At 42.9% G+C, this 25,871-nt stretch overlaps 1 protein-coding gene across 1 annotated transcript in view; it reads left to right on the top strand.

Annotated features, from left to right (window-relative positions):
- The window catches only part of TNFRSF21 (TNF receptor superfamily member 21), a 61,463-nt gene that overhangs the window by 11,403 nt on the left and 24,189 nt on the right, over positions 1–25,871 (top strand). The window contains exons 2-3 of the mRNA XM_030555302.1: positions 7,406–8,060; positions 9,893–10,396. Of these exons, the coding sequence (XP_030411162.1) occupies positions 7,406–8,060; positions 9,893–10,396 (1,159 nt within the window). The remainder of the gene's footprint in view (positions 1–7,405; positions 8,061–9,892; positions 10,397–25,871) is intronic.

The raw sequence follows: 25,871 nt of genomic DNA, 5'->3' as shown, positions 1-25,871 counted from the left end.
GAATGGTGACATTGTAAATAGGAAGTTGACCGCGTTATCTTTTGTAAATGTAAACAAACTTGTTAGCGACTGGCTGAATGAGAAGTAGGACTGGGTGGACTTGTAGGCTCTAAAGTTTTGTTCTGTGGTTTTTGTTTTGAATGCAGTTATATAATAAGTACATTTGTAAGTTGCACTTTCACGATAGATTGCACTACGTTACTTGTAGGAGGTGAATTGAAAAATAGTGTTTCTTTTGTTTACAAATATTTGCACTGTAAAAATGATCATCAAAAGTAATATAAAGTGAGCAGTGTAGTGATTGAAATCAATATATTAGAAAATCTAGAAAAACATCCCAAAATATTTAACACATTTTAATTGGTAGTCTATTGTTTTGCAGTGCCATTAGAACTGCGATTAATTTTGTCATAATTAATTTTTTGAGTTAATTGCTTGAGTTAACTGCAATTAATCGACAGCCCTATTTTAGATACATATTGTGAAACAAATTGTAAGTGTCCTGTTTGTGCTCACACTAGTTGACTTCTCCCGGTTTTTGAGGTGGCTCTAGGTTGAAATAAGAATGCAAAAGTTGCCTTTAATGTTGAAACACAACAAACTCTTAGCCTGGACTAGGTCAGTTGAACATTGTATGTTAACACAGAATTTTCCCTGTGTAGTAGGCATGACCTCGTGTGAAGTGTGGTACTCCACTTGTCCTGGACTACTTGTGCCATACCTCCTAACATTTCCATTGGCTAAAGTGGGATGGGTCTTCCCTGAGGATTGGGGGGGAGGGGTTGCAGAGAGAGAGACACATCCCACCCTGCAGTGGGGTGGGCTGGCTGGGCTTGGCTCCAGAGGCAGGAACCTGACCGTAGCACATGGGGTGGCTTTGCAACTTAAGGGTGGAGTTCCTGGGCCAAATATCAGTGATGCTGTGACCTGTGTAGCAGGAGCCAGGTTGGTCTCAGCTCTCCACTTCAAGCATTGCTGAGAAGCTGCATGGGCCAAGAGCCACTTGAACCAGGAATGAGGAGTTTGGGGTCGGGGGTCAAAGCTGGACAGTTCCAGGACTGTTTAGAGGTATGTTCTTCTTTGCATTGTCTTTACTGTGGTATGGCAATTGCAGCCTCAAGTCAGCCTTAGCTCTGAAATTCTTGGCTCTTATTGTTACTGCTTTAACACTTCTGCTTATTAAAAGGAATTAAAGCTATGGAAGATTCAAAAGAGCACATGAGCAAAAAGCTCGCCATACACTCCTATTTAAAAAAAAAAAATCAAATCAACTTGAGCATATTCATTGCTGATAATCAGAATTTGTATTTGACATCTGTGCAGTCTGACAACAACCGAAGAGATTAGATTCAAGTGGACCCAAACTCTTGTCCCGTTTTTAGCTGTCAGCAATTGGTGATCGGTTACAGTATATTAAAGGGACACTGTTAGACTAGAGGACTTTGCGGCCCTTTCTAACTCTGATTCTGTGATAATTCAAAATTTCTGGAAATTGACTTAAACGCAATTCCTGATCTCTCCTGCTAAACTGTATATCTTGAGAACCTTCTAAAAAAAATCCCCAAAAAACTTTGAAGGGTTTTTTCTTCTTCCCTGTTTCTAAGGTACTTCCAGTAAAGGAGAAGCTCACTGTACAGTAGAGAGAGACAGAGTGAAACTAACTATATGCAAAAGCATTGTCAAACACAAAGTAAAACCAAAGAGATTCATTAATGTTACTGTAGGAGGCACAGCAACTTCAGATAAACGTTGACTGAGTCCCTCCTTAAAACAGGAATTGTAGCCTTAACTCAGGGCTTGGCTACACTAGAGAGTTGCAGCGCTGGTGAGGGGGTTACAGCGCTGCAACTTAGGATGTGGCCACACTTGCAAAGCACGGCCAGCGCTGCAACTCCCTGGTTGCAGCGCTGGCTGTACACCCGGTCGAGCCTTGGGTGTAGGGATTCCAGCGCTGGTGATACAGCGCTGGTCAGCAAGTGTGGATGCCCACCAGCGCTTTTATTGACCTCCGGGGTATAAGGAGGTATCCCAGAATTCCTGTCCACAACAAACCGGAAGAAAGGGAGAGCTCAGAGTTCAGGCAAACTGCTTATTTAAAAAACAAACACAGCTCCTGTTTGCTGAGCGAGCTGAGGCAGGCAGGGGAATTACTTTGGAATGTTCACAGCTGTTTGCTTGAAGAGAGAAACAGCACGCTCACACGGCGGGGGGGAGGAGGGGGAAGTCCGTGTTCAGCAGTTGCTGATCTGGTCTGACGGGTATTTAGCAGTACATAATTTGCATTTAGTGAATGAGAGGAGTGGGGGAAGGGAGTTAGAACTTTTAAAATGATTGAAGGTAGGCACAGTCCTTAGCTCCCTGCCTTGCAAGTTCTGAGAACAGTGTCAACTCCAAAAATCCATTCTGTCTGTCTCCTCCACGCTCCCTGTCACATTCCACCCCACCCCCCTCTTTTGAAAAGCACGTTGCAGCCACTTGAATGCTGGGATAGCTGCCCACAATGCACCACTCCCAACAGCGCTGCAAGTGCTTCAAATGTTGCCACACTGCAGCGCTGGTAGCTGTCAGTGTGGCCACACTGCAGCGCTGGCCCTACACAGCTGTACGAACACACAGTTTTGCAGCGCTGGTAGTTACAGCTAAGTGTAGCCATACCCTAAAGCAATACCAATGTTAGTGATAGAGATTTTGTAAACCTGCTGTCCTGAAACTAAACTGAAAATCTGATAAACCTGAAGTGCCTCTTAATCCTTGGAAAAACTATAAGAATCCCCCCGCCCCCCCCCCAACACATCTGCTTGGAATATGATTGTGCTTTGGTGCCCCTCCTGACATGGATACTTACCATCTTTAGGCTCAGTTCTGCAAACCTGCCATTTGGGGACCACTCCCCATTGTTTGCAGTGCCAATTAAACAGGGGGAGAAGGGAGACCTTCTGTCATGCTGCTTGGTATGGAACACAGCTAAGAGTGCCAATCTCTTGTCAGACTGCCAAAATATAGGGCATGTACCCCAAACTGGTGGTACATTCTATCTTAAGATTTCACCAAGCCAGTAACAAGGTGTGCTTCCAAAATACTGTACTGGTTATTATAAAGCCACAGACAGTCTTCTTCAGACCCTCTAGCCTCTTATGTACTTCCTAAACAAACCAGATTTCTGTGATATGTGATTCTTGGTTTTAATAATCATTTATGTTCAGTTCTTCCAGTTCCAAAGACCCGACCCACTCCCCAGATCAAAATAGACTTCAGATCTTACCCAAAAACCATGCTGGTAGCCAGTCCTAGCCAGTAACTACACCTCTACCCCGATATATCAAATTTGTGTTACAATGCGGTAAAGCAGCAGGGAGCCCCGGGCCCTTTAAAGCGCCAGCCGAGCCCCGCTGCTTTACTACGTTATATCCAAATTCATGTGGAGCCCTGGGCTCTTTAAATCACCGCCCAAGCCCTGTTGCCAGAGCTTTGGCTGTGATTTAAAGGGCCCAGAGCTCTGGCTGCTGTGGGGAGCTCTGGGCCCTTTAAATATCCACCCGAGCCCTGCTGGCAGTAATTTAAAGGGACCAGGGCTCCCCGCAGCAGCTGGAGCACCAGGCCCTTTAAATCACCGCTGGGAAGCTGGTCCAGTCTGGCACGGCGTACCAGACCAAACCCGATATAACGCAGTCTCACCTATAAGGCGGTGAAATTTTTTTGGCTCCCAAGGACTGTTATATCAGGGTAGATGTGTACAAGCTAAAGGAAGACCGTTATTAAGAGATTAAAATGAAAACTGTAATGTATAGGAGACTTCAGAATTTGTAGATCAGGATAATCAGTGATGTTAAATCTGTCAGTTTGTAATAAATCTTTCTGGTTCATCAAAGGATTGGAGTCCAAGTCCAAATGACAGCTTAGATGTCGTGTTTTCCATTGATCGTTCAGAGCATCCCAAGTAATTACTTGGGGCTCTCCATCCAGTGGCTCAGAACTTTCCCTGTTAAAGTTCAGCAGACCAGAGATTTCAAGATCAAGCCCACGGTTTTTCTATTATAGCTGAAACAGGCTGCCAGGCGTTAGCACAGCATGTGTCCGGATTCCTCATTGTTAACTTCAAAGGACAGGCCTTGTGGACTCAACATTCTATTTCCTGTGCATACAAAGATAATCCAGCTGCACGGATTTACAGAAGGCAATTGCTGATTGTTCGTAACAGGGATAGATAAGCTGAAGACAATGTAGGCAATCATTAGATTCATGCAGTATATACACATCTTTGATCTTAAGATTAATTAGAGCCACAGGGTATAATAAAGGAAAACATATCTGCAGCTTCTTCCTTGACCTCTTATGAACACAAATGAATGAGCCTAGGCCACGGTTCTCAAACGGGGTTGGAACCCCTCAGGGGGTCATGAGTTTATTACATGAGGGCGTTGCACGGTGTTAACCTCCACCCCAAACCCCACTTTGCAGCCAACATTTATAATCATGTTAAATATATTAAAAAGTGTCCTTTAATTTATAAGGGGAGTTGCACTCGCAGGCTTGCTATGTGAAAGGGGTCACCAGTACAAAAGTTTGAGAATCACTGGCCTAGCCATTTTAACATCTCTTTGAAGCCCCCACACACATGTGAATTATCCTGATTGAGGCCATGGCTACACTCACACTTCACAGCGCTGCAACTTTCACACTCAGGGGTGTGAACACCCCCCCCGAGCGCTGCAAGATACAGCGCTGCAAAGCGTCAGTGTAATCAGAGTGGCAGTGCTGGGAGCGGGGCTCCCAGCGCTGCACGCCACACCCGTAAAGGATGTGGTTTAAATGCGCGCTGGGAGAGCTCTCTCCCAGCGCTGCTGCTCAGACTACACTCACCGGCAGCGCTTTGAAATTCCAAATTTAGCCATACCCTGAGAGGCATTGTAGACGTCCAGTCAGGGTTTACCTGCAACTGTGTCAGTGTAGTGCTAAGTGTAGATACTTATACAGCAAAAGGAGGGGGTTTTCTGTCATGGTCGTTAATTCCCTCCCCTCACCCCCCAGGTGGTGATTAGATTGACCGAGGAATTCTTCTATCGACCTAGTGGTATTTATACCAGCGTTTAGGTTGGCTTAAGTACATCTTCAGGGTGTGAGGTTTTTCACGCTCCTGGGCTATGGAGCTAGGTTAGCCCAAGCGTGAAGTTTTCCAGTCTGTAGCAAGAGATTTTATAAATTTCTGTACTGCGGAGGGGGAGAAACATTTTATACAATCCTTTTAGTTACAGTCAGAACAATTGTTTGTTTGGTGTATGATGATTGGCATGTCAGCTGAAGCATCCTTGTCAACTTCTGAACACAAGTAATTGCTCCTTTATAAAATATTATGTGTTTTGTACAAATCCTTGGCCATAAATTATTTAGCAGAAGAAATGTAAATGTGCTAGATTGAGCATACAGGTTTCCAGAAAGCTGGAGTCTGCACCAAAAATGATGCAGTCTCATTTGCTTTTCCATTGCTATCCTTTTTGCAGAGTCATGTTTGTTGGGTTTTTAAATATTCTCCTTGGCTTATTTCCCAGAATAGGTAGCAGAGCAAGTAACAATGTAGTACAGCAGTGATGTATTTCCCCAGCTGTTAGATGAAAATACATAGGTTTTATTCGTCTCAATCCCCATAGTCCTTTCAGTATTTAAATCTTCACCAGTGTAATAACTGAACTCCCAAACTTGATTTCTGTCACTGACCCCTGGAGAGAGTTTTCAACATGTGGTCCGCCAACCCCTGGGGGTCTGCAGACAATGTCTAAGGGGTCCACAAAAGGTGGTGGTTACCATAAAACAGTGGCTTTCTCTGTGGTCTGCAGACCCCTGGAGGTCTGCAAACTATCACTAAGATTTCCAGAGAGGTCCGCACCTCCATTTGAAATTTTTTGAAGGTCAGCAAATTGGAAAAAGGTTGAAAACCATTATTGTAAAGTAATTTTGACTTAGATTTATTTATCAAACTTCTCCATTTTGTAACTATTTGAAAGTTGTCCTCTAGAACTCTGCACATATCGCATGATACCCTGTGGTGGGATATGGTGCTGCAACAGCCTTCCCTGCTGATATTCTTTCAGTTCTAATTGGATTTTTTTATTCTGTTGGCACCTTTTATGTGAAATCTATAGGAGTCTTGGTACACTCGCCTGCGCTTGAAGAGTGAAAGCTGGGGGAGCCAAATGGAGTGGGTAGAAGAAGAAATCCTAGACACAAAGTAAAATTAGCTATTGAAGAATGATTCACAATCCCAGTTTAGCCAGAATCAAGTCCTAGTTTGCTGCATGGCAGGTCAGTGCTTTAAAAACTTGGACATCAGCCCAAAGAACAGGAATGAGGAATTGAAGCTACATCCCATGTGCAGTAGAACTGGATTACAGCAAGAGAGAGGTCTTATTTCATTATTCACATCCTAACATTTCTCTTCCCTTTAAAAAAAGACAAAACAATTATTTCATCTCAACAATGCACTTGAGATAGAGTCATTTCATTAAGATATGACTTTCAGACTAACATAGTAGATTATGGGGCTAAAACAAATATAGTGGCATATATAAACAAAACCATATTATCTAGCATGAGTCTTATTCTGTAGTGTGAAAAATCTAATAACATCCACATTAGTGTGGAGTTCTGCCTGTCTTGCATATGAATAAATGTAAATCTCTGGCCCAATTGCTGATCAGTTTGTAAACTTCTCCATCTCTATGTCTGGGGCTCACCTGTATCGTAGCACAATTTCCTCAGCATCTGCTGTGGTCCTCCAGTAGAGAGGCGTTCAGTTTATGCTTATAACTTAAGTTTTAAGCATATCGATTCTTCAGAGACTACACCTGCATGTCTGTGTCAGCAGAACTATGTCGACATCATCCTGTAGAGTGCAGACACAGTGCATGCTGACAGAAGAGTTTTTCTGTCCATGTAGGAACGCCCCCACCCCAGTTTACTGTGTTTATGGAATCCCTCTTCTGTCAAGCTAGTTGTAATCTCTTTAAGGACAGGAAGTAGTGCTCCCGTTGTGCTGTTCAGACAGATTAAATGTAAGGTGCTATAAGTATCAAAATGACTGGTCCACTCCTCGCTGCATCCAGGCATCGACTAAATCCTATACATCTTCAGAATCCATTCTCTCTTCTGCATCCCCTTCTGCTAAACCCATAGCCATACTGGCCACTTCTCCCCTGAATACTAAAACTTTATCCTGGTTTATCCCACTTCTCTGGTCTACCCTATGTTGTTCGGGACAGGTAGGCTGTTCTCAGAACTGTACAAGAAGCAGGAAGTTACCTTGGATGACTCTCCAGTGTTAACCAGATACTGGCTGGTGAAGGGATAGAGCTGATATAGAGCTCGATGTTACTTTTTATTTATTAATATCTTCCATATTTCTTTCTTTCAGGTACTTGTGTTTCTTGGCACCACTGGTGCTCAGTCAAAGCTGACTTCTGAACAGAATGCCATAAGCCTCTCCTCTGGGAAATATCACCACCTAGACCGTGCCACTAACGAAGAGCTGATCTGTGACAAATGTCCAGCAGGAAACTATGTGTCTAAGCACTGTACAAAGGCAACCTTAAGAGAGTGTAGCCCTTGTGCAGATGGGACCTTTACTAAGCATGAGAACGGTATAGAGCGATGCCACGTCTGTCAAAAACCTTGTGAACTGCCAATGGTTGAGAAAACGAACTGTACTGCCTCGACTGACCGCGAGTGCACTTGCCCGTCTGGTAACTTTCAGTTTAATGATACCTGTGTCCCTTATTCAGTCTGCCCAGTTGGCTGGGGTGTGCGAAAGAAAGGAACGAAGACAGAAGATGTTAGATGTAAACCATGCCTTCGTGATACCTTTTCTGATGTGCCTTCCAGTGTGATGAGATGCAAAACATTCACTAATTGCCGGGGGAAGAATATGGAGGTGATAAAGGAAGGAACTAAGGAAAGCGATAACATCTGTGGGTTCCCATCATCAGTTCCTAACATAGTCATGTCTTCACTGAGCCCAGAAGAGGATGATGTAAACTATGAAGTTCCGTCTACCACTTTTCTTCCCAAAGGTAGATTTTTCCTACTAAAAAGATAGCTGTAACGTAAGCCTGTTATGTTGCTGCACTGAAGCAAGAATCTAGTATTCAGTTGTGGGAACTGAATTGCAAAACTCTGGCTGCTTGATGCTGTTAAAAAAGGCACTTGCTCTTGCAGCGTTGATGGGCTCAAACTGCACTGCTGCTCTCTAAGGCTGTAACACAGTTTGGGAACACACTTAAAAAGTAGCTCACTCCCATCTGTACTAAATCAACATGCTGGAACAGGGAGGACCTTGTTCCAACAGTGGTTTCTACAGGAGAGTTGGAAGATTGAAATTGTAACTCCCTAGAAATTATCTCATCTCCAGTAGTATTTTTATATGTACCATGATGTCTTACCTTAAGGTGAGCTGTTTGGGCATTTCTGTGAAGTGTCTGGAGTGAAACATCCTTATTAAATCTTACTTTTTATAGTTAAGGTTTCTACAAGCCATTGCTGGTGGGGAAAATGTACAATTTATATCAACTCTACTTGCTTTAACATGATCAAAAATAGAAAATGCTTCCTATCTCTATCAAATAGTTCTCATTTGACTACATACAAAAGAATTCCTCCGTGACTTAGCAGAATAAAGCTGAGCAGTATACAAAAAAAAACTAAACTTGAAATGCGTTTACCCAACACTTTTTTCAGAAGCGATTATTTTTGGGGTGTCAGTGGTTGGGGTGCTCAATTTGAGATGTCTTAAAGGGACCCAATATTTAGAGGGTGGGTGCTCAGTGCTGCCTGACAATTAGGACTTGTTAACAGGTCTGAAATTGGGCATTCTCATATTGAGGCACTCCAAATTTCTTGTCACACTCAAACCTCATCCATTATGTTTACATTTTTCTCTCTGGTTGAATGCTTAGTAATTACTTAGCATTCAATTTATAGCTCTCAAAAGTGGACAAGATTCATATCCAGTTTGCAGATAAACTGAGGCAGAGTTTGAATGACTACAAAAAGTTACAGCCAGTCACTGGCAGGAGTGGGAATAGAAAATCTCAGGAATACTAGCCTTATGAGTAATCTACCGTCCCTGCTATGCCGGTCTTTGCTCTTTTACAAGGCTTTTAATTCATAAAATTGACTAAAACTTGAGGGCTACCACTAATGCATAAATCTATTCATGATATAAAAATAACTGAGATGGGTAAGGAAAATACACCTAAAAGGAACATACTCAATGTAAGTAATACTTTGTGGACAAGGAACCTCAAGCCTCTTATAAGAACAACTAGGCTCCTGAAATGGATAATTTTCCTGCAGCTACTTATGTTTAACTTTCTGCATTTCTCTTACCAAAATCAGTCAAGTCAGTTTCAGTTTAATTTTAACGACTGCAATATTTGGGCTACAAACGTTATGGGGGAGCACATTAGTGGTTTAGAAGCTTTCCTGTTTCTCTTAAACTCTGTAAAAGCTGCATGGTTTCGTTTCTAAAAAAGTCTAAAACTTGGGTTGAATATAAATTGACATCATCCCTCTAATCACCCAGCAGTCTTTAATGAGGAGTTGCCACAGATCCAATGTCTAACAAAGTAAGCCAAAGTAGTTAGAGAGATGGTGAGTGGATTGGTGTGTAAGACACAAACTTTGTGGTGGTCTTATTTCTTATGTGGTTAAAACTGAATCTCAATGTCCTAGACAAGTAGAAGCCCCTCAAAGTCTGTGTTTTTGCACTTTGAAAGGAAGCATGCTATGACTATTCCAATTGTGGGGTCTTTGTGTGGCTTAAGATTTAAGAAAAGAAACAGCCTCTCTTCCCCGCCCCATCCCACCCCCCACAAATGGTCCTCAATTTCTCTGCTGTTCACAGGTGTCAACACTTCAGTTTCCAGCTTTGCTGCCTCTCATAGACCAAGTATGTACAACGGCATGATCGACCCAACAGACATTTACAATGAAACCTCAGATAATGAGACAGATGGCATCAACGTGACCATCTCAAACTCCAGGGCTACCAATCACCAGCAAAATTATTACCGCAAACACAGCCAGTCAGTTCTGAAACTGCAGCCAGCATTGGAGATGACAAGCGGTGAAAAGTCAAGCATCTCCTATGTGCCCCCCAAGAGAGGACCGCCACGCCAGAATGCCCACAAGCATTTTGATATCAATGAACACTTACCGTGGATGATCGTCCTGTTTCTGCTGCTAGTTCTCGTGGTTATAGTTGTGTGCAGCATTCGGAAAAGCTCACGGACTCTGAAGAAGGGTCCTCGGCAAGATCCCAGTGCCATTGTGGAAAAGGCTGCTCTGAAAAAATCTGTTACTCCAACCCAGAACAGAGAGAAGTGGATCTACTACTGCAATGGGCATGGTGAGTAATAGCAACCGAGGAATTAACTGCAGGTGGAATGCAGCAGTTATACAGGGAATAGTGTCCCTTGCTTTCTCCATTAATTACCTGCAGAACTCCTCAAGGCCTCTTCCATATTAAAAATTTTGGTTGCAGATGCCATTGATCTGCAACCATCATGTTTAGAGAGTGTCATAAGTTCTACTCTACTGTGTCCATCAAAAGCAAGCCAAATCTTCACTCCACATTCCTGATCCTCACTAAATATTCCTCCTTTGGTTACACATTTCCCTTCAGCTTCTTCCCCCTCTGTTGGCTGCTTTCCTTCCATTTTCTCCACTCGCTCTTCTGTTTCTCCAGAAATGGAGGGAGAGGAAACGTCTTCTGTGTCACCCATCCTTTGACCCCTTCTGAGTATGGCTTCCTGACTGACTTTCAGAAGCAACTGCCTCCTTCTCCAACTCACCTAGTACGACATTGAAGTCAGGAGAGGTTTCCTAAATTGCTTGGCTGCCTAAACTGCAGTGATAGAAGCATGAGGGATTTTGCTGGCTGTCTTGATCTATCACCTTTCCTCCCTTTGTATTGGAGCGGAGAAGGAATATAGGATCTCAAAGGCAGGGAAGCAGCCTCATAGGCTATGAGATGCAGACAGCAACTTTCCTGCCTTTGAGATCCTATATTTAGAGCCCTGCACAGATTCAAAATTTGTATCTGCATCTGATCTGTGGATTTGCATGACTCCGCTCATATGCTTGGTATTTAAACTTCTAGCATTTGAATACAAGATGAGTGAATTTGAGTGCCTGGTATTAAATGAAGATATTGATATAACAGGCATCACAGAAACGTGGTGGAAAGAGCCGGGAATGGGCTGAGCATGCTGGGAGGGAAGAGGGGGACTCCAGCTCAATAAGCCCCTGTCCCCTTCAGGCCCCACTAAATACAGCCACCCCCATGTTGTTTGAAATCAGACAGCTAAATGGCTGATAGAGGGGAAAGAAGCAGATATATTCTTTATTTGTAGCACCATCACTCTATTCATAAATTTTGCCAGTGTTAAATGCCCCATCACTTTTGATCTTCTGCTGTGCCTGAGAAGTAGTATCAGTTATTCCACTAAAGGCCTCGTAAAAGAGAAAGTTAATGATGAAATTTTATAAATTGTCCAGTGTCAGCTGGACCAGGACTGAAAAATAATTTTTCCAAGTTCACATAACCAGTCCTTTCCACACATCAGATTTGGGTGTCTGGCCAGATTTTTTTTGGATCCAGTATAGGGTTTTTCTGAAACTAACCCGTGATTCTGTCCCTCAATGGTCAGCTGCTGATCTGCCATTAAAACACCAGAGGCTGAAAAGTAGCCTCCTATCTCTCCTTATTGTATTTGGTATTTCAAGAGTAACCGCAGATGCATCCCATGCTGCATGTTGTAGGGAAGCATAGACAGCATTTTAGGAGGAGTGCATGAATTTGAGGCCCAAGTGACAAGGATAAATGCCTTCACGGGCACCTCAAAGTAACTAGCCAGAGGTATGGGTCTTCCATTTCTTGTAAACAGCACTGAGTGGCAGAAGAGTGAGGCAGAGAGCTTTTGTTCTCATTTTCAGCCTCAAGATGGGTGTGACAGTAGGTCACTGCACCTCAAGGTTAGCTAGGGTTCAAGTCTGTCTGGCTAACAATTGCTTTTCACTAGTTTATAAAGCCAGGTTGTCCCAGACAATAAGATTGTTTTAATAGTCTGAATTGTGATGAGCATTGTGGTGATCTAAGTCTTGTGTAGCTATGTTGTGTGTTATACAAAGCTATAATTTTGCTTTCTAAAATTCAGTGCAGAACTTGACATTTGCAAGATCTGGACTACATGAGAGATGCGTCACTTCTCTATTTTTGTCGAGGGTTTTGCACACTGTGCTGTTTTTGGAGTGGTGGATGATGGGGATTGATGTACTTGCAAAGATTAAAGGAATATTGTGGGGAAAAAATCAAAATAGATCAATATCTAGACTGCACCAAGAGAGTCTAGATACTGTATATACAATCTTTAGCTGCAGATCTTAAAACCAATTATACAAAGTTAAATCCAATTCTCTGCGCAAGGGAAGAAAGATTGCCTTCTAATTATGAAACAAAACAGACCTAGGAGCCCAGGGTTCTGTTTCCTGTCTGATCTTGGGCCAACTGCTTAATCATGCCTCAGTTTCTTTAACTAGAGCGCTTGCCCACCTCACAGGAGTATTGAGACTTCGATGCTATGGAGAAACTGCCATAGTAGGTTCTATAAATAAGGATAAATTAGATTTGCAACACTCCAACTCGGGCTTCATTAAAGTGGTAAGAAAGGAGTTGTTAGCAGCTGTCTTTCTAAAAATCCTTTAATCCAATTACTGCAGGGTGCTTTTTCCAGCACTTAGACAATGAAATGTTCTTTAAAGTCTTTATCCTTACAAGTCCCTTCAGAGTTAAGTACTCTCCATTTTAGGGAACAGATACAAGGAGACAGGCAGATGGTTTTGTTTTCCCAATGCCTGGCAGCTGGTTAGTATCAGAACAAGGCCAAGAAAGAACTCTGCTATTCCTGGCTCCTGGTTCTGTGCTCAGACCATTAGATCGGTGTTTCCCAAACTTTCTACTAAGGTGATGCTCCAACCGCATTTTGTTTTTTGCAATCCACAATTATATGTATGCTCCGTCCACCCCGGCATTGCAACTCTAATCCTGGCCTGAAACAGAGGGGAAGCCCTTGGAGGGAGGGGATTGGAAAGTTAGCCCACCCCACAGCAGTAGCGCCTGTCCCAGAGGGCTGGGCCTGTGCTCTCCACTGTGGGGATTGTGGCCAGCCACACAAGGTTGCAGTGCCACTCAGATTTGGCCCAGCTGCCCCACAGTTGTAACAGTGTGATCTGGTATATTGGTATTCCATATTTTTAATTATCTCGTGAACCACTATCAAGTATAAATGTTTTCTTAATTGCCAGCCCTGCAAACTCAAGCTGGGATCTGAAAGTCAAGCTGGGTTCTTCCTGGTGTAGCACAAACCAGGAATAACGTTTCTGTAGTTCAGACTTGGATAGTTTCCTTTGATATAGTGAGCCAGAATAGCGTCCTGCTTGCTTGTTCATTGCTGTGCTGGCTTGACAGTGCTTTGGTGTAAAATCTGTTCCCTATGTAAGCAGGCTGGAAAGGGATCAGATCTGAGTAAGTGCCATTTCTCCATAGTTGCATAATCAGATCACACCTGTACTTTAAATTTTTCTTTCTTGTCAACATTTTGAAGACTGATACAAATATAACTGCTATTGTCAGTGCAAGTCAACGTGCCTAATTAAAAGTGCGCTTTGCACGGGGATTCTTATACCATTATAGATTTGTCATTGTCTTTTAAAAATAAAATATTCTGAACTAAGTAAAATCAGGGCATATTATGCCTTTTTTTTTTTTTTTTTTGCCATCAAAGTAAAATTGATTTTACTGTCTCTTCAAAATACACTTCTCTTCCTGGGTCTAAAAGTATTCTGTGAAGGGGGAAATCATTCCCATCCCTTAGACTTGGGCCCGGACTTAACAGAGAGGCAGCAAGTGCAAAAACTCTATTGCTGGATTGATTTTGCTGTATACATCCCCAGTGGTTTATGTGGTACCTTACAAAGGTACAGGCCCTGCCTGGAGGAGCTTAGTCCAGATACAAATGTAAAATTCAGGTAACAGTATATTAAGAGGACTAATTAGGTTGCTATTGGAAACGCTACTATGAATAGTTAGCATCTTAGCTGTAAACATTAGTCAGTCATACGGATGCTTTGGTTTCAAGCCACACTAGTGCAACACTTGTCACTGAGCTAACCCAACAGGTTGGTCATCTGAATTAATAAAATTACAAGGCTTAATTTTGGCTGTTGACTCAGTCACATTGACTTCTGTGGCTACTCATGTGAGTAAGTGGGATTTGGCCACTGAACAAGTGCCAGTGCACATACGTAAAGCCGGAATCTTTTCTTGCAGTTACCATGCATTTTGTCGGTAGGGTATTAAAGGGACATAATGAATCACAAACTGGGAGGTATCTGGATTTTTTTTGAGTGACCCAATGGTCTCGTGTACAGGAGCAAGGTTATACTCTTCAGAGACCTGTTGACAGACAGTCTGGAGCACCTCACTAAAGGGCATAGACACACATGGCAAAATATAGCACTTGAAGTTATGTCTGAAGGAACATCCCTTTGTGGATACATGTAAATCTCAATATGTCTCTGGCAGGCAGTATCTGAGAACAGGGATTAATGTCTGTCTACCTGCCAAAATAGACGAGAGAAACGGAGAGCTGCTTTGAAAACAGTTGCTACTCTGGCAACTGCAACTTAATGATTTGCAGATGTCTCTCTGGTCTGCAGAGCTTTGGCTGTCTTTCTTTAAACTAGCTGAGTAATGAAATCATAGCTCTGTGAAATCCCGGGTTCTCTACATTCTGGTTCTCCTTGTGCTTTAGCTCAGTGGGTCTCAGCCTTTTTTAATGGCGACCCCTTTCACGTCACAAGCCTCTGCGTGCAACCGCCCCCATAAATTAAACACACTTTTTAATATATTTAACACTATTATAAATGCTGGAGGCAAGCAGGGTTTGAGGTGGAGGTTGACAGCTCGTGAACCCCTGAAGGGTCCCGACACCCAGTTTGCTTTACCTGAAGTTGTGCTGTAAAATTTTGTATTTCCTGCTTGGATAGTATTGCCTCGCTTGTGGTCATTGAAAGTACCTCAACCTTGCACTAACCATGCAGGAATCGTACTCTTGGTTCCATTTTAAGAAACTTGACTCTGCCTCTTCAACTGTAAATGCCATGCATCAAGAGAACATCCCTCAGTCTTCAGCTGACACTAGTGGTGTGACCTTACTGCCATTGGGAACGTCTCCCGCGACCAGGCTGGTCAACAGGCACGCTAGCTTTGTGTGAGCTAGCATGCTAAAGATAGCGGTGTGTGTGTCGTTGCACAGGCTAGCTGCCCAAGTACAAGTCTGCCAAACCCCTCCCGTCTCCCTCGCATCCATACTTGGCTGGCTAACCTATACCGTAACATCCACACTGCTATTTTTAGCATGGTAGTTTAGGCAGGTGTCTACCTGGGCTGTTGGGCATGCTCCCATCAGCAGGGTAGACATACCGTACGTGTCTGGCTTCTCAGCAGTTTTATATGGCAAGCAGTACAGCCTCTTGTCTCCTGGGTAACCTTACACCACTTGCTAGCAGTTATCCCTTACTGTGTTGCCTGGCCTCATTTCCTTAATTAACCTTACACTATAGTCTAAACACAGAGCCCTTGGATCTTACCAGATGTGTGCCAGATCCAGTGGTCAATCGCTCTGCTTTTATTACATTTTCCTCCCCAAGACTGTTAAAATTGCAATCTCTTCCAGGCAGGGACGAAGTCAGGTCAGTGCCGTAGGAGTGTGTGGTTTTGTGGGAATACTCTTGTAGGCATTTTACCAGTAAACCTACAGCAACAGGGTTGACTTTGAAAAGGTTAGTTTGAAAAAGTGGACTACATTTAATGTTGAAACAAGGAAAGCAAAGGGTCCTCTTTCCCCAAAAGCCTTTCATCATCTACCTTGTGGCCCAAGTTACATGAAGGTTTCTAGCAGCCTGCTAGCTTACTGGAGGAGGAATAGTGATAGGGAACTTGCAAACACAGAAACAAGCATGTGTTTCATGCATCCAAATAGTATCAATGCAGCTGCGCTGTCATGTTCTTGACCTTAAAACACTTCTGTTGTCTCCATTGCATTAGGGCATGTGTTTTTGTATTATTTGCTAACTTTCCATACAAACTACACTAAATCCACCTTTATGTGAATAACTGAATAATATTATAACCATAGATGGAGTTGCCCTTTGAAAGAATAGCTGTAGTTTACAAAATGGCAGTTTTCTTCCCTTCCTTAGGGGATGAAATAATTGGATATGTAACCTCTTTCCAGACTGGTTCCTTAATGATGTGGTTTATGTGTCCTTTAGGGCAATCCTGAATTCAGGAGCACTGTATCTAGTTAAATTGGATGTGGATGGGCTGTATTTAAAGGTGGGGAGGGTCTTTTCTTAAATGTAAATGTACTGAATACCACATCCATACACTTATGCTTTCCTTTGCCACATTCATTACCTGAACTGCATAGCCTCTAAATGCTGAAGGAAACATACAGGAGTTGCTTCTCTTAGTTTTCCTTTGGGGTTGTTCAGACTTGGAAAGTGCAAACAGAAGAAAGTTGGCAGTTTTCTTTGGAGTAAGATTAAACATAATCAGGAAGGAATGGGGTTGATTCCATGTCATGGAATCCTTGTTCTCAAGCACAGTTATATTGGCATGTCTCAAGACTGGTTCTTAGTTACTCAGCAGGTCCTGCTGTGCAACACATCTGTTTGTACTGCAATATGTGCAGATCCCTTGCCACTCAGCACTGGCAGATTCTTCTAATAATCTGGTTTCAGAAGGAAGACTTCAGAAGAAACAGCCCCAAGTTTTGGCTGACAGTGGGGTGACTTAACATGGTCAGCATCCATGTATTGTATGCTTAGTGTGAGCTCATTTCTTTATTTAAAAAAAAGCTCAGCTCCACCCGTTGGAGGCATCCTCTCTAAGGTGTTAACCACGCCAGCTAATAGCAAGCACTCAGCTAGCTCCTTGAGAGAGGATGTGCTTTACTTTGATTTGCCCCATCATGGTAAGATAATAGCTGTGGGCTAGAGAGGGAGATGTTATACCTGGAGTCTGGTAGATCTGAGAGGAATCTTACCTCCCACACAAATTGAAACAGGGCAGGAGCTGATAGGCAAATGGAGAGAGGAGTTTAATTTCTCTTGTAGAGGTGGCATTGTCCATTTGATCACCACTGCTGAGTTAGCCCAAAATTTCCCCCAAGCTTTTTTCCCTTCATCCAGAGTGGTGGTCTTGGGGCAACTTGTTGGTGTGATGGGGGAGTTTAAAGCCCAGGCCTGGCAGTGTCCCTTTGTGTTCTGTGTGTAGGTTCATACTGCATTTGCTGTTGGCATGTTTGTGCTTCTGAGTTACCAGTCCATAGCCCAGAATTACAGTGAAGATTAGTTCTGTGGAAGCTGTAAAAATTCCATAAGGTGCTTGTATTGTCTGGGTGGATATGCACTTTCTTCTGCACCAATGAAAACCAGCTGGATGACTAGATAAGTCAGTCCTATACACTAACTGATGTGGACTACACAGGGTTTTTTCAGAGAAAAGTATAGAGGAAGCATAATTCTTAAGTATTCTCTGACTATGGTGGATAATGTGGTGTGGAGGGGTCAGGGATGGTGAAAAGTGGCTGAAATGCAGTTACAGCCCCACTGATTCTTGCACTCTTATGTGTCCTGGGGTACAATGAATGCTAACCACACAATGATTGACTGTACACTTTCCTTGACTGGTCATAATGGGAGTTACTTCTTCCCATCTTACTGAACAATTCCATGTGCATCTTAAATGAGTCTCTTTCCCATCCTGCAAGGCTTTTTTGGTTGAGAAGAGAAATTCCTTCAGTGGCTTAGTGAATTAATATTGCTCTCAGGCAGCACATCATGAAGCTATGAGGGTTTAATAGCAAAACTTCTTTCCAAAGTAAAATCTTCTGTTGGCAAACAGCCATCTGCACTGTCTGGCTCAAAATCCTTTCAGCCCAGCCCAGTGTTTCGACTCAGGATTTTGTTCACCTTAACTCCTCCCCCCCCCCCCCCCCGTTTGTCCCTTGAGAACTGAAACTTCTTTGGGGTGCGGCGAGTGGAGGGGAGACACCTGAGCTCAAAAGCCAAACTAGTTCAAATGTGAAAAATTCCACCTCAACAGTTTTGTTTGGTTTTTTGTTCTTGGAGTGTGAAAATGTTTGGGATTTTCAGTTCTCCTGTTAAAACACACATGCTGTCTGTGATGCCCTGGGAAGTGGCTTGGATTTGACACATTATGGCTTGGTATGAATGTAAATTTTCGATGTGCTGTCAGAGTTAAACACTGTGTTTTTAAATAAGTGCTCAGGCTTGCAACTGTGTTCCATGGGATATTTGGGGGTGGTGGGGAGGAAAGGTCTAGGTGAAGGACTAGAGTGCCTATTGGGGAAAACCAGGTGCGGTAACCTGGCAGTCCAGTCAAAAGTGGGCTGAAAAATGGATTTTATTCTGAGGGAAGGGCAGGCATAGGCCTGTTTGTTGAAAAGTGCCTGTGGCGAGACCGAGGTCACAGGAACAGCTCAGCCCTGAACAGTGTGAAAAGAACATTAAAACCACCAAAATCATGTCTCTACAGGAATGGAAGAGCAAAGCTCTGCTGTGCGTAGATTGCCTGCTGACTCTTGTAAGGCGTTCTTATAATACTGAGCACAATACTTAGCGATGTAGAAGGAAACATTTTGTACTTCCTACAGTGGAGGTGAATGGGTGCATGTTTGTAAAGACAATAGACACATGATCTCGTATTACTGCAGGTCTTTCCAAAATGAAAGTGCCTGAGCCCTGGTCTACACTACGGACTTATGTCTGTATAACTCTAGCTTTGTCAAATATCAGAGGGGTAGCCGTGTTAGTCTGGATCTGTAAAAGCAGCAAAGAATCCTGTGGCACCTTATAGACTAACAGACGTTTTCGAGCATGAGCTTTCGTGGGTGAATACCCACTTCCTCAGATGCATAGCTTTGTCTGCACTGCACTTTCGTTGGTAACACTTTTGTCTTTCAGGTGTGAAAAAACGCACCCCTGAGTGACCAAGTTTTACCAACGAAAAGCGCTAGCGTGGACAGCACTTTGTTGGTGAGAAATGCTTTCCTGCCGACAAAGCTTCCGTCTCTTTGGAGCTAGATTTATTTGATCAGTGAGAGCGCTCTCTCCTGCCGGCAAAGAATGGCTACACTGCGCATCTTTTAGCTGCACAGCTGTAGCTGCTTGGGAAGCGCGGTGTAGACATAGCCTGTGTCACTCAGAGGTGTGGATATTCCACACCCCTGAGCTACGTAGTTATACTGCCTGGGGTCCAGATTTCGGGCTGCCTGGCAGCCTGGCGGGGTCCTGGATTGGGGCTGTTGAGCCCTGCGCCCAGGGCTCCGCTCCCTGCCCCCATTCTGTGAAGTGGTCTCTGGGCATAGAGGTCTTGGGGGAGGGCGCTGTGGTTCTCAAACTGCAATCTAGGGTAACACATTATGGACCACATATGCGGCCCACAATGATAAATAGGTAGAGAACCACTGGTCTACATTAAACGCTGCAGTGGTACAGCTGGCCATGAGCATGAACAATCAACAAAGGGCGCTGTTGACTTCCAACCTGAAAAAACAGACTTATGGGAGACAGATAAGATTTGTCTAAGAATAGATCAAGAGAGTCATTAAAACACAAAGGCATTCTGCATATATATCTCCTTACTATATGTTCCATTCTATGCATCTGATGAATTGGGCTGTAGCCCACAAAAGCTTATGCTCAAATAAATGTTAGTCTCTAAGGTGCCACAACTACTCCTGTTTTTTGCGGATACAGACTAACACAGCTGCTACTCTGATACCTCATCCACCTTCTCTCTCTTATATCCTGAGACCAACACAGCAACAATAACATTGCAAACATATTTAATTAAAAGACACTATAGAATGATGCACAATGAAAAGAGATTCTGACACAACTTCAAGTTATTCTCCAGCCATCCAGTGCCTGGTTTTGGTGATTCTATGTTCTGTCTAAAGCAGCACTCCCCTTCATGTAGCTTTCCTGTAAGCACTGTCTCATGGGGTTGACCTGTCTTTCCTTTGTTTGTTTACCTTTGAATAGTGGACTGGAAGTTTTTCCAGCTGCTCCAGACATCTTTGCAAGTCTTACCTTACTCTGGAGTGCTCAGCATTCTCCTTAAATTAAACTTGTATTTTGTTTCAATGCAGCAGTTACTGATTCCATTGCTGAAACATACTTAATTGGAGGAAAAAACTTTTGTAGTGATAATCAAGATGGCCCATTATAGACAGTTGACAAGAAGATCTGAGGATACTTAACATGGGGGAAATAGATTCAATATGTATAATGACCCAGCCATGGAATTATCACTACAAAAGTTTTTTTTCTCCTGCTAACAGCCCATCTTAATTAATTAGCCTTTTACAGTTGGCATGGCTACTTCCACTCTTTCATGTTCTCTGTATGTATATATATATCTTCTTACTATATGTTCCATTCTATGCATCTGATGAAGTGGGCCGTAACCCACAAAAGCTTATGCTCAGATAAATTTGTTAGTCTCTAAGGTGCCACAAGTCCTCCTGTTTTTGTGAGTGAGGTAAACTTTTCTTGGATCAGCTCCTATTCAGTCACAACAATGAAATACTAATTTAACTGCTTTGCTTGAAAAGCCCCATTTTGTAGGGCTTGGGACCTCCCAACTCTGAAATATCTTGCAATTATTTGGCATTTTTCATTGCAAAACTCCACTCAATTTTTAGTGGAAGATCCATTTCTAAATCCCTTTGACTCCTTAGACAAATAACCTGTCCGCTACTCCAGAGGATGCAAAAGATCGTGGATCTGAAGATGTTTAGAGATAACACTTCAAGCTTAGTTTCCAGGTCTGAACCCAAGACTAGTGGGGTATTTTGCATGACCTTGGATTTCACGATAAGGGCCATGCAGCTCTAGTTCCAATCTCTTCCTATGAGAGTGAAACTAAACTAAAAGGTGAATTGATTGGGGTGACATGCTCTGGTATTTGCCACAGAATAAAGATCCCATACTCTGTTGCCTCACCTCATTGTGAAGAAGATAGCAGCAAGGGGGAAAGGCAGAGGCATTGTGGGGAGGGATAGCTCAGTGGTCCAAGCATTGGGCTGCTAAACCCTGGATTGAGAGTTCAATCCTTGAGGGAGCCATCTGGGGCAAAAATCTGGTAATTGATTCTGCTCTGAGCAGGGGGTTGGACTAGATGACCTCCTGAGTTCTCTTCCAACCCTGATATTCTATGATTGTGCCTGGCTTGGGAGGAGTGGGAGGGAAGTGATGAAATCCTAAATAAATTATTAGCAAACACATAGCTAGTTTAGCCTTAGGTAAGAGTTAAAACCTGTGGCCAGCCTAATTGCGTCAGTGCTAAATAGTGTGCGTCAAAGTTCTTATTGCAGACCTTGAAAGTGCTTAGCACCCTCCATCCTATTGCATTCAGTGGGTGCTGCAGGTGCCTGCCATCCATGTAGAGTACTAAATCTAATGTCATCCCAGTTTGAAAACTGAGTCAGTGATTGTAAGGTAGCAAAAGGACCTGATGAATGTTGTTCCTGATGGTCATACCTAGACGGACATGGTAGTGTAGCAACTAATTCTTTAGAAAAAGGTGCATGCAAGGTTAGACACTAAATTCTACTTTCAATTATGTCTTTAGTATGTAACCACTGTATGAAACTCTTTACTATCCAAAACCTGAGTGAACATTTGAATGAGCAGTTCTAATAATATCACTATTTACTGCATGTTCTTATTAAAACAGGAAGCTATAACCCTCTATGCTTAGTGCTAATTTTGTACATTTTCTGGACATATGAAGATGGTATGATTGGGCTTATGAGCATTAACAACTTTTTTTTTAAATAACAAGTGAATTAAGTTGCACTAAATGGCTCAAATAATATTTATCTCAACTTGGCAGCGTGCACCAGTAACTTGTTATGTAATAGTTTTAATCTTATTTTTTCAGAACAGTGGGCATAATGGTCTTCTAGCTGACTGAAGCCAAATTAGTACTTCGTCTGTCTTTTCCTTGTTTGTTCACACAATATAGTGCGTGTAGGCGATCTAAGATTTCGAAATTTGCTTTTAATCACAATGTCTAAGCCTTTGGGTATCGCATAAGGCTGAATTTCACAACTCACTCTTCAGTGGAACAATTGTTCCTAAAGGCTTTATACACCATTTAAACCCTGCACAGGGTGCTGTAGTCTAATCTGAGAGGTTAATGACATCTCCAGAGGATATAAGCATGCATAGCTTATAGAACTACTAATATAGCACTAGCAAACTGTGTGATTAAGCTTACTAACCTTGTGAACATCAGTATGAATGTACAAAATGTTCTATGTAGCAAAGTCTTGTTCAACACAATAGCTAAATAGCATAGCTTTGTGTAAACTGGCACCAGCTGAGATCTGCCCCACACCTCATCGTGTGAGAAAATGAGGTTTGAAGTTAATATGCCTGGATAGGCACAAGTAGCTCAGAACAGAGTACTGCTTTAACATGTGAACCCCTAGAGCTAATACTCCAGGACAATAAAATGTCAATTATGTTTCATTACTTGTGTGGATGATTCCCTTTTACAGCAACAGGCTGTTAGCAAAGCTTCTACCAAGTTTAATATTGGTTGCAGTTGGGGCACTTATTCCTCATTCTGTGGAACTCGGAGTACTTGTTTACAGCTGGTACAGCTAGAACAGTCTGCACTCATCTTAAATTCTTACATGGTCCTCATTACCATAGTATCTGAGCACCTTATCTTCTAGTTAGTTTCCTCTCTCATCATCTCGTGTGGCTTAGGGAAATGCTATTATCTCCATTTTGCAGATGGGAACTGAGGCCCAGTTCCCAAGTGACTTGTCCAGGGTTATCCAGGAAGTCCTTATCAGAGCGGGAACTTGGACTCAGGAGAGCTGGGTTCTAGGTTAGTGCCACAACGACTAGCTGATCCTTTCTGGTCTGTAGCGGTGGAACACCTCTGAGGCTAATGGTGTCATTTTATAACAATGGCTCTTACATTTGTTTTTAGCAGGGTTGAAAACTTTGTGCCCTAGAAGTTTTGAAAAGATTTTATCCTAATGTGTGAGCTTTTCATTTATTTATGACTATGGCTGCATTTTATGTCACGGTGATCATGGAAGTCACGGAATCCATGACTTTCAGAGACCTCTGTGACATTCTCTGCTTCAGTCCCAAGGGTTGCAGGACCCTTGAGCTGGCAGCCAGTGGGGCCCTGGCAGGGTTCCAGCGACAGGCAACTCCAGTGACAGGGTCCCTCTTCAGGATTCCAGGATAGGAGAGAGACACCTGAGGGGTCTCCCCCTCAAGGTTCCAGTGACAGGTGATGTCCCCCTCCACCTACGTGAGGTTACCTTGGGCAAGTGGCTTGGGGTGTCCTATTTTCTCTTCAGGAAATATGGTCACCCTGCAGCTCCCAGCCGCCGTAGGCAGAGGAGGAACCCCAGAGCTCCTAGCCACCACGGTGGCAGGGGAAACCATGGAGCTGCAGCAGCAAAGGTCACAGACCAGTCACAGCTTCTGTGAATTTTGTTTGTTGCCTGTGACCAGTCCCTGCCTTTTACTAAAAATAACCGTGTCAAAATCTTAGCCCTATTTATGAGAACAGTAGATTAAAATAGGATTAAAACATGTCTGAGTGACTTTAGCCATATCCTGGAGCTTTGCAATCTTGAGCGGCATGGCTAAAGTACAAGAATTCACAATACTTGGCACTGATTGTTGCTTTCAGTGATCTCTAAGAGCCTTTCCTCTGCTTAAATCTCTAAAACAGACTCTTTTCCCTCTGAACCTGATATCTCGCTGGTTTGTTTGTTTTTGTTTTTAACCAAATGTATTAAGGAAACTTATCTCCAGCTATGGATGGGCTGGATGCCCCTGGAGTTTGTTGTGTGTAAGATTATTCCATGAGGATGTGTTACCTGGGCAGGATGGGAAAGATAAAGCCAACTAGTGATTAAAGGTTTTGTTCTCATGTTGTAAATATGGTAGTGATTGTGTATTTATTAATCTCAAATTAGGAGGTACTGGATCTTCCACTTAACTGGAAAAGTTAGTTATTTTGGAGTTGTTAACTTGATTGTTCTGGCTTCTCAATTCCCGTAAGTGCCACGTACGGTCTGGCAACTGAAATTGCATAGCACCCACCATTTAAAAAAAACAAATAGTGACTTGTGTAATGGGACACAGTTCTAAAGTACAACAATGTTTGTCAGAACTCTTCTCTGGTGATTGCGAACATGAGACTTCATGTCTCTGGGTTATTTTGAGCAACAAACTGTGCAACTTTCTCCAAGGTGCTGGTAAAGCTAATACTCCTAGCATCACTTATGTAGAGGCAAGAGAACTGGAAATAGTCCTTCTGTCTTGCTGATCGTTGGTCTTATAATAAATAGGGCTGACAATTAGTTACAGTTAATGCATGTGATTGATGCAAAGCACATTATTTTTCAATTCGCCTCATACAAGTCCACTCCGTCCTACTTCTCGTTCAGCCAATCGCTAAGACAAACAACTTTGTTTACATTTATGGGAGATAATGCTGTCCACTTCTTACTTATCTCACCTGAAAGTGAGAACAGGCATTCGCATGGCACTGTTGTAGCTGGCGTTGCCAGGTATGCTAAACTTTCGTATGTCCCTTTGTGCTTTGACTTGTAAGCTCTAAAGTTTTACATTGTTTTGGTTTTTTTTGAGTGCAGTGATGTAAAAGATGATAGTTCTACATTTGTAAGTTGCACTTTCACGATGGAGATCGCACTACAGTACTTGTGTGAGGTGAATTGAAAAATGCTATTTCTTTATCTTTTTACAGTGCATATATTTGTAATAAAAAATAATACAAAGTGAGCACTGTATACTTTGTATTCTGTTGTAACTGAAACCAATATATTGGAAAATGTAGAAAACATCCATAATAAACTTAAACTAATATTCTATTTAATAGTGTGATTAAAACTGTGATTAATCATGGCTATTTTTTTAAAATCTTACGGTTAATTACAATTATCTATTTAATCATTTGACAGCCCTAAGCTTAAGAAGCAGCTCACTGGCGCATAGCTTTTAAAACGTGGTGCTGTGACACATTCTAAATATTAGAGAGAGAGGGGTGGGTGAGGTATTATCTTTTATAGGCCCGACTTCTGTTGGTGAGAGAGACAAGATTTCAAGCTTACACAAACTTGTTCAGATCTATGCAAGTTGGAAAGCTTTTGTTTCTCACCAATAGAAGTTGAGCCTATAAAAAAATACCTCACCCATCTTGTCTCTCTAATATCCTTGGACCAACACGGCTACAACACTTCATACTTCTAAATATGGTGCCGACTCCGTGAGTGCTCTGGGGTTGAAGTACCCACTGGCAGCCCCCCATGAGAGCCTCCCCCCTAGTGCCTCCTGCCTGCCAGCAGCCCCCCCATCAGCACCTCCGCCTCCTTTTGAGTGCCTGTCGTTGATCAGCTGTTTCATGGTGTCAGGAGGCACTGGGGGGGGGGGACTGGGAAGGAGTGAGGGTGCAGTGTGCTCAGAGGAGGGGGTGGAACTTGATGAGGAAGGGGTGAGGATGCGAAGCAGGGTGGGGGTGGAGTCTTGGAGAAAAGGGTGGAGCTGGGGGTAGAGTCTGGGCGGAGCACGCCCCGGCAGATTAGAAACTCAGCTACTATACCTTTAACTTTTCCTTTGTGCCTCTATATATTGTCAGTCTTAAATAGTTGGTGACTGCTTGCACT

The sequence above is a fragment of the Gopherus evgoodei genome, chromosome 3, assembly GCF_007399415.2.
Source record: "Gopherus evgoodei ecotype Sinaloan lineage chromosome 3, rGopEvg1_v1.p, whole genome shotgun sequence".
In the NCBI taxonomy this organism is placed as follows: domain Eukaryota; kingdom Metazoa; phylum Chordata; order Testudines; family Testudinidae; genus Gopherus; species Gopherus evgoodei.
The sequence above is the reverse complement of the archived record's forward strand: the minus strand, read 5'-3'. Positions and strand labels throughout refer to the sequence as shown.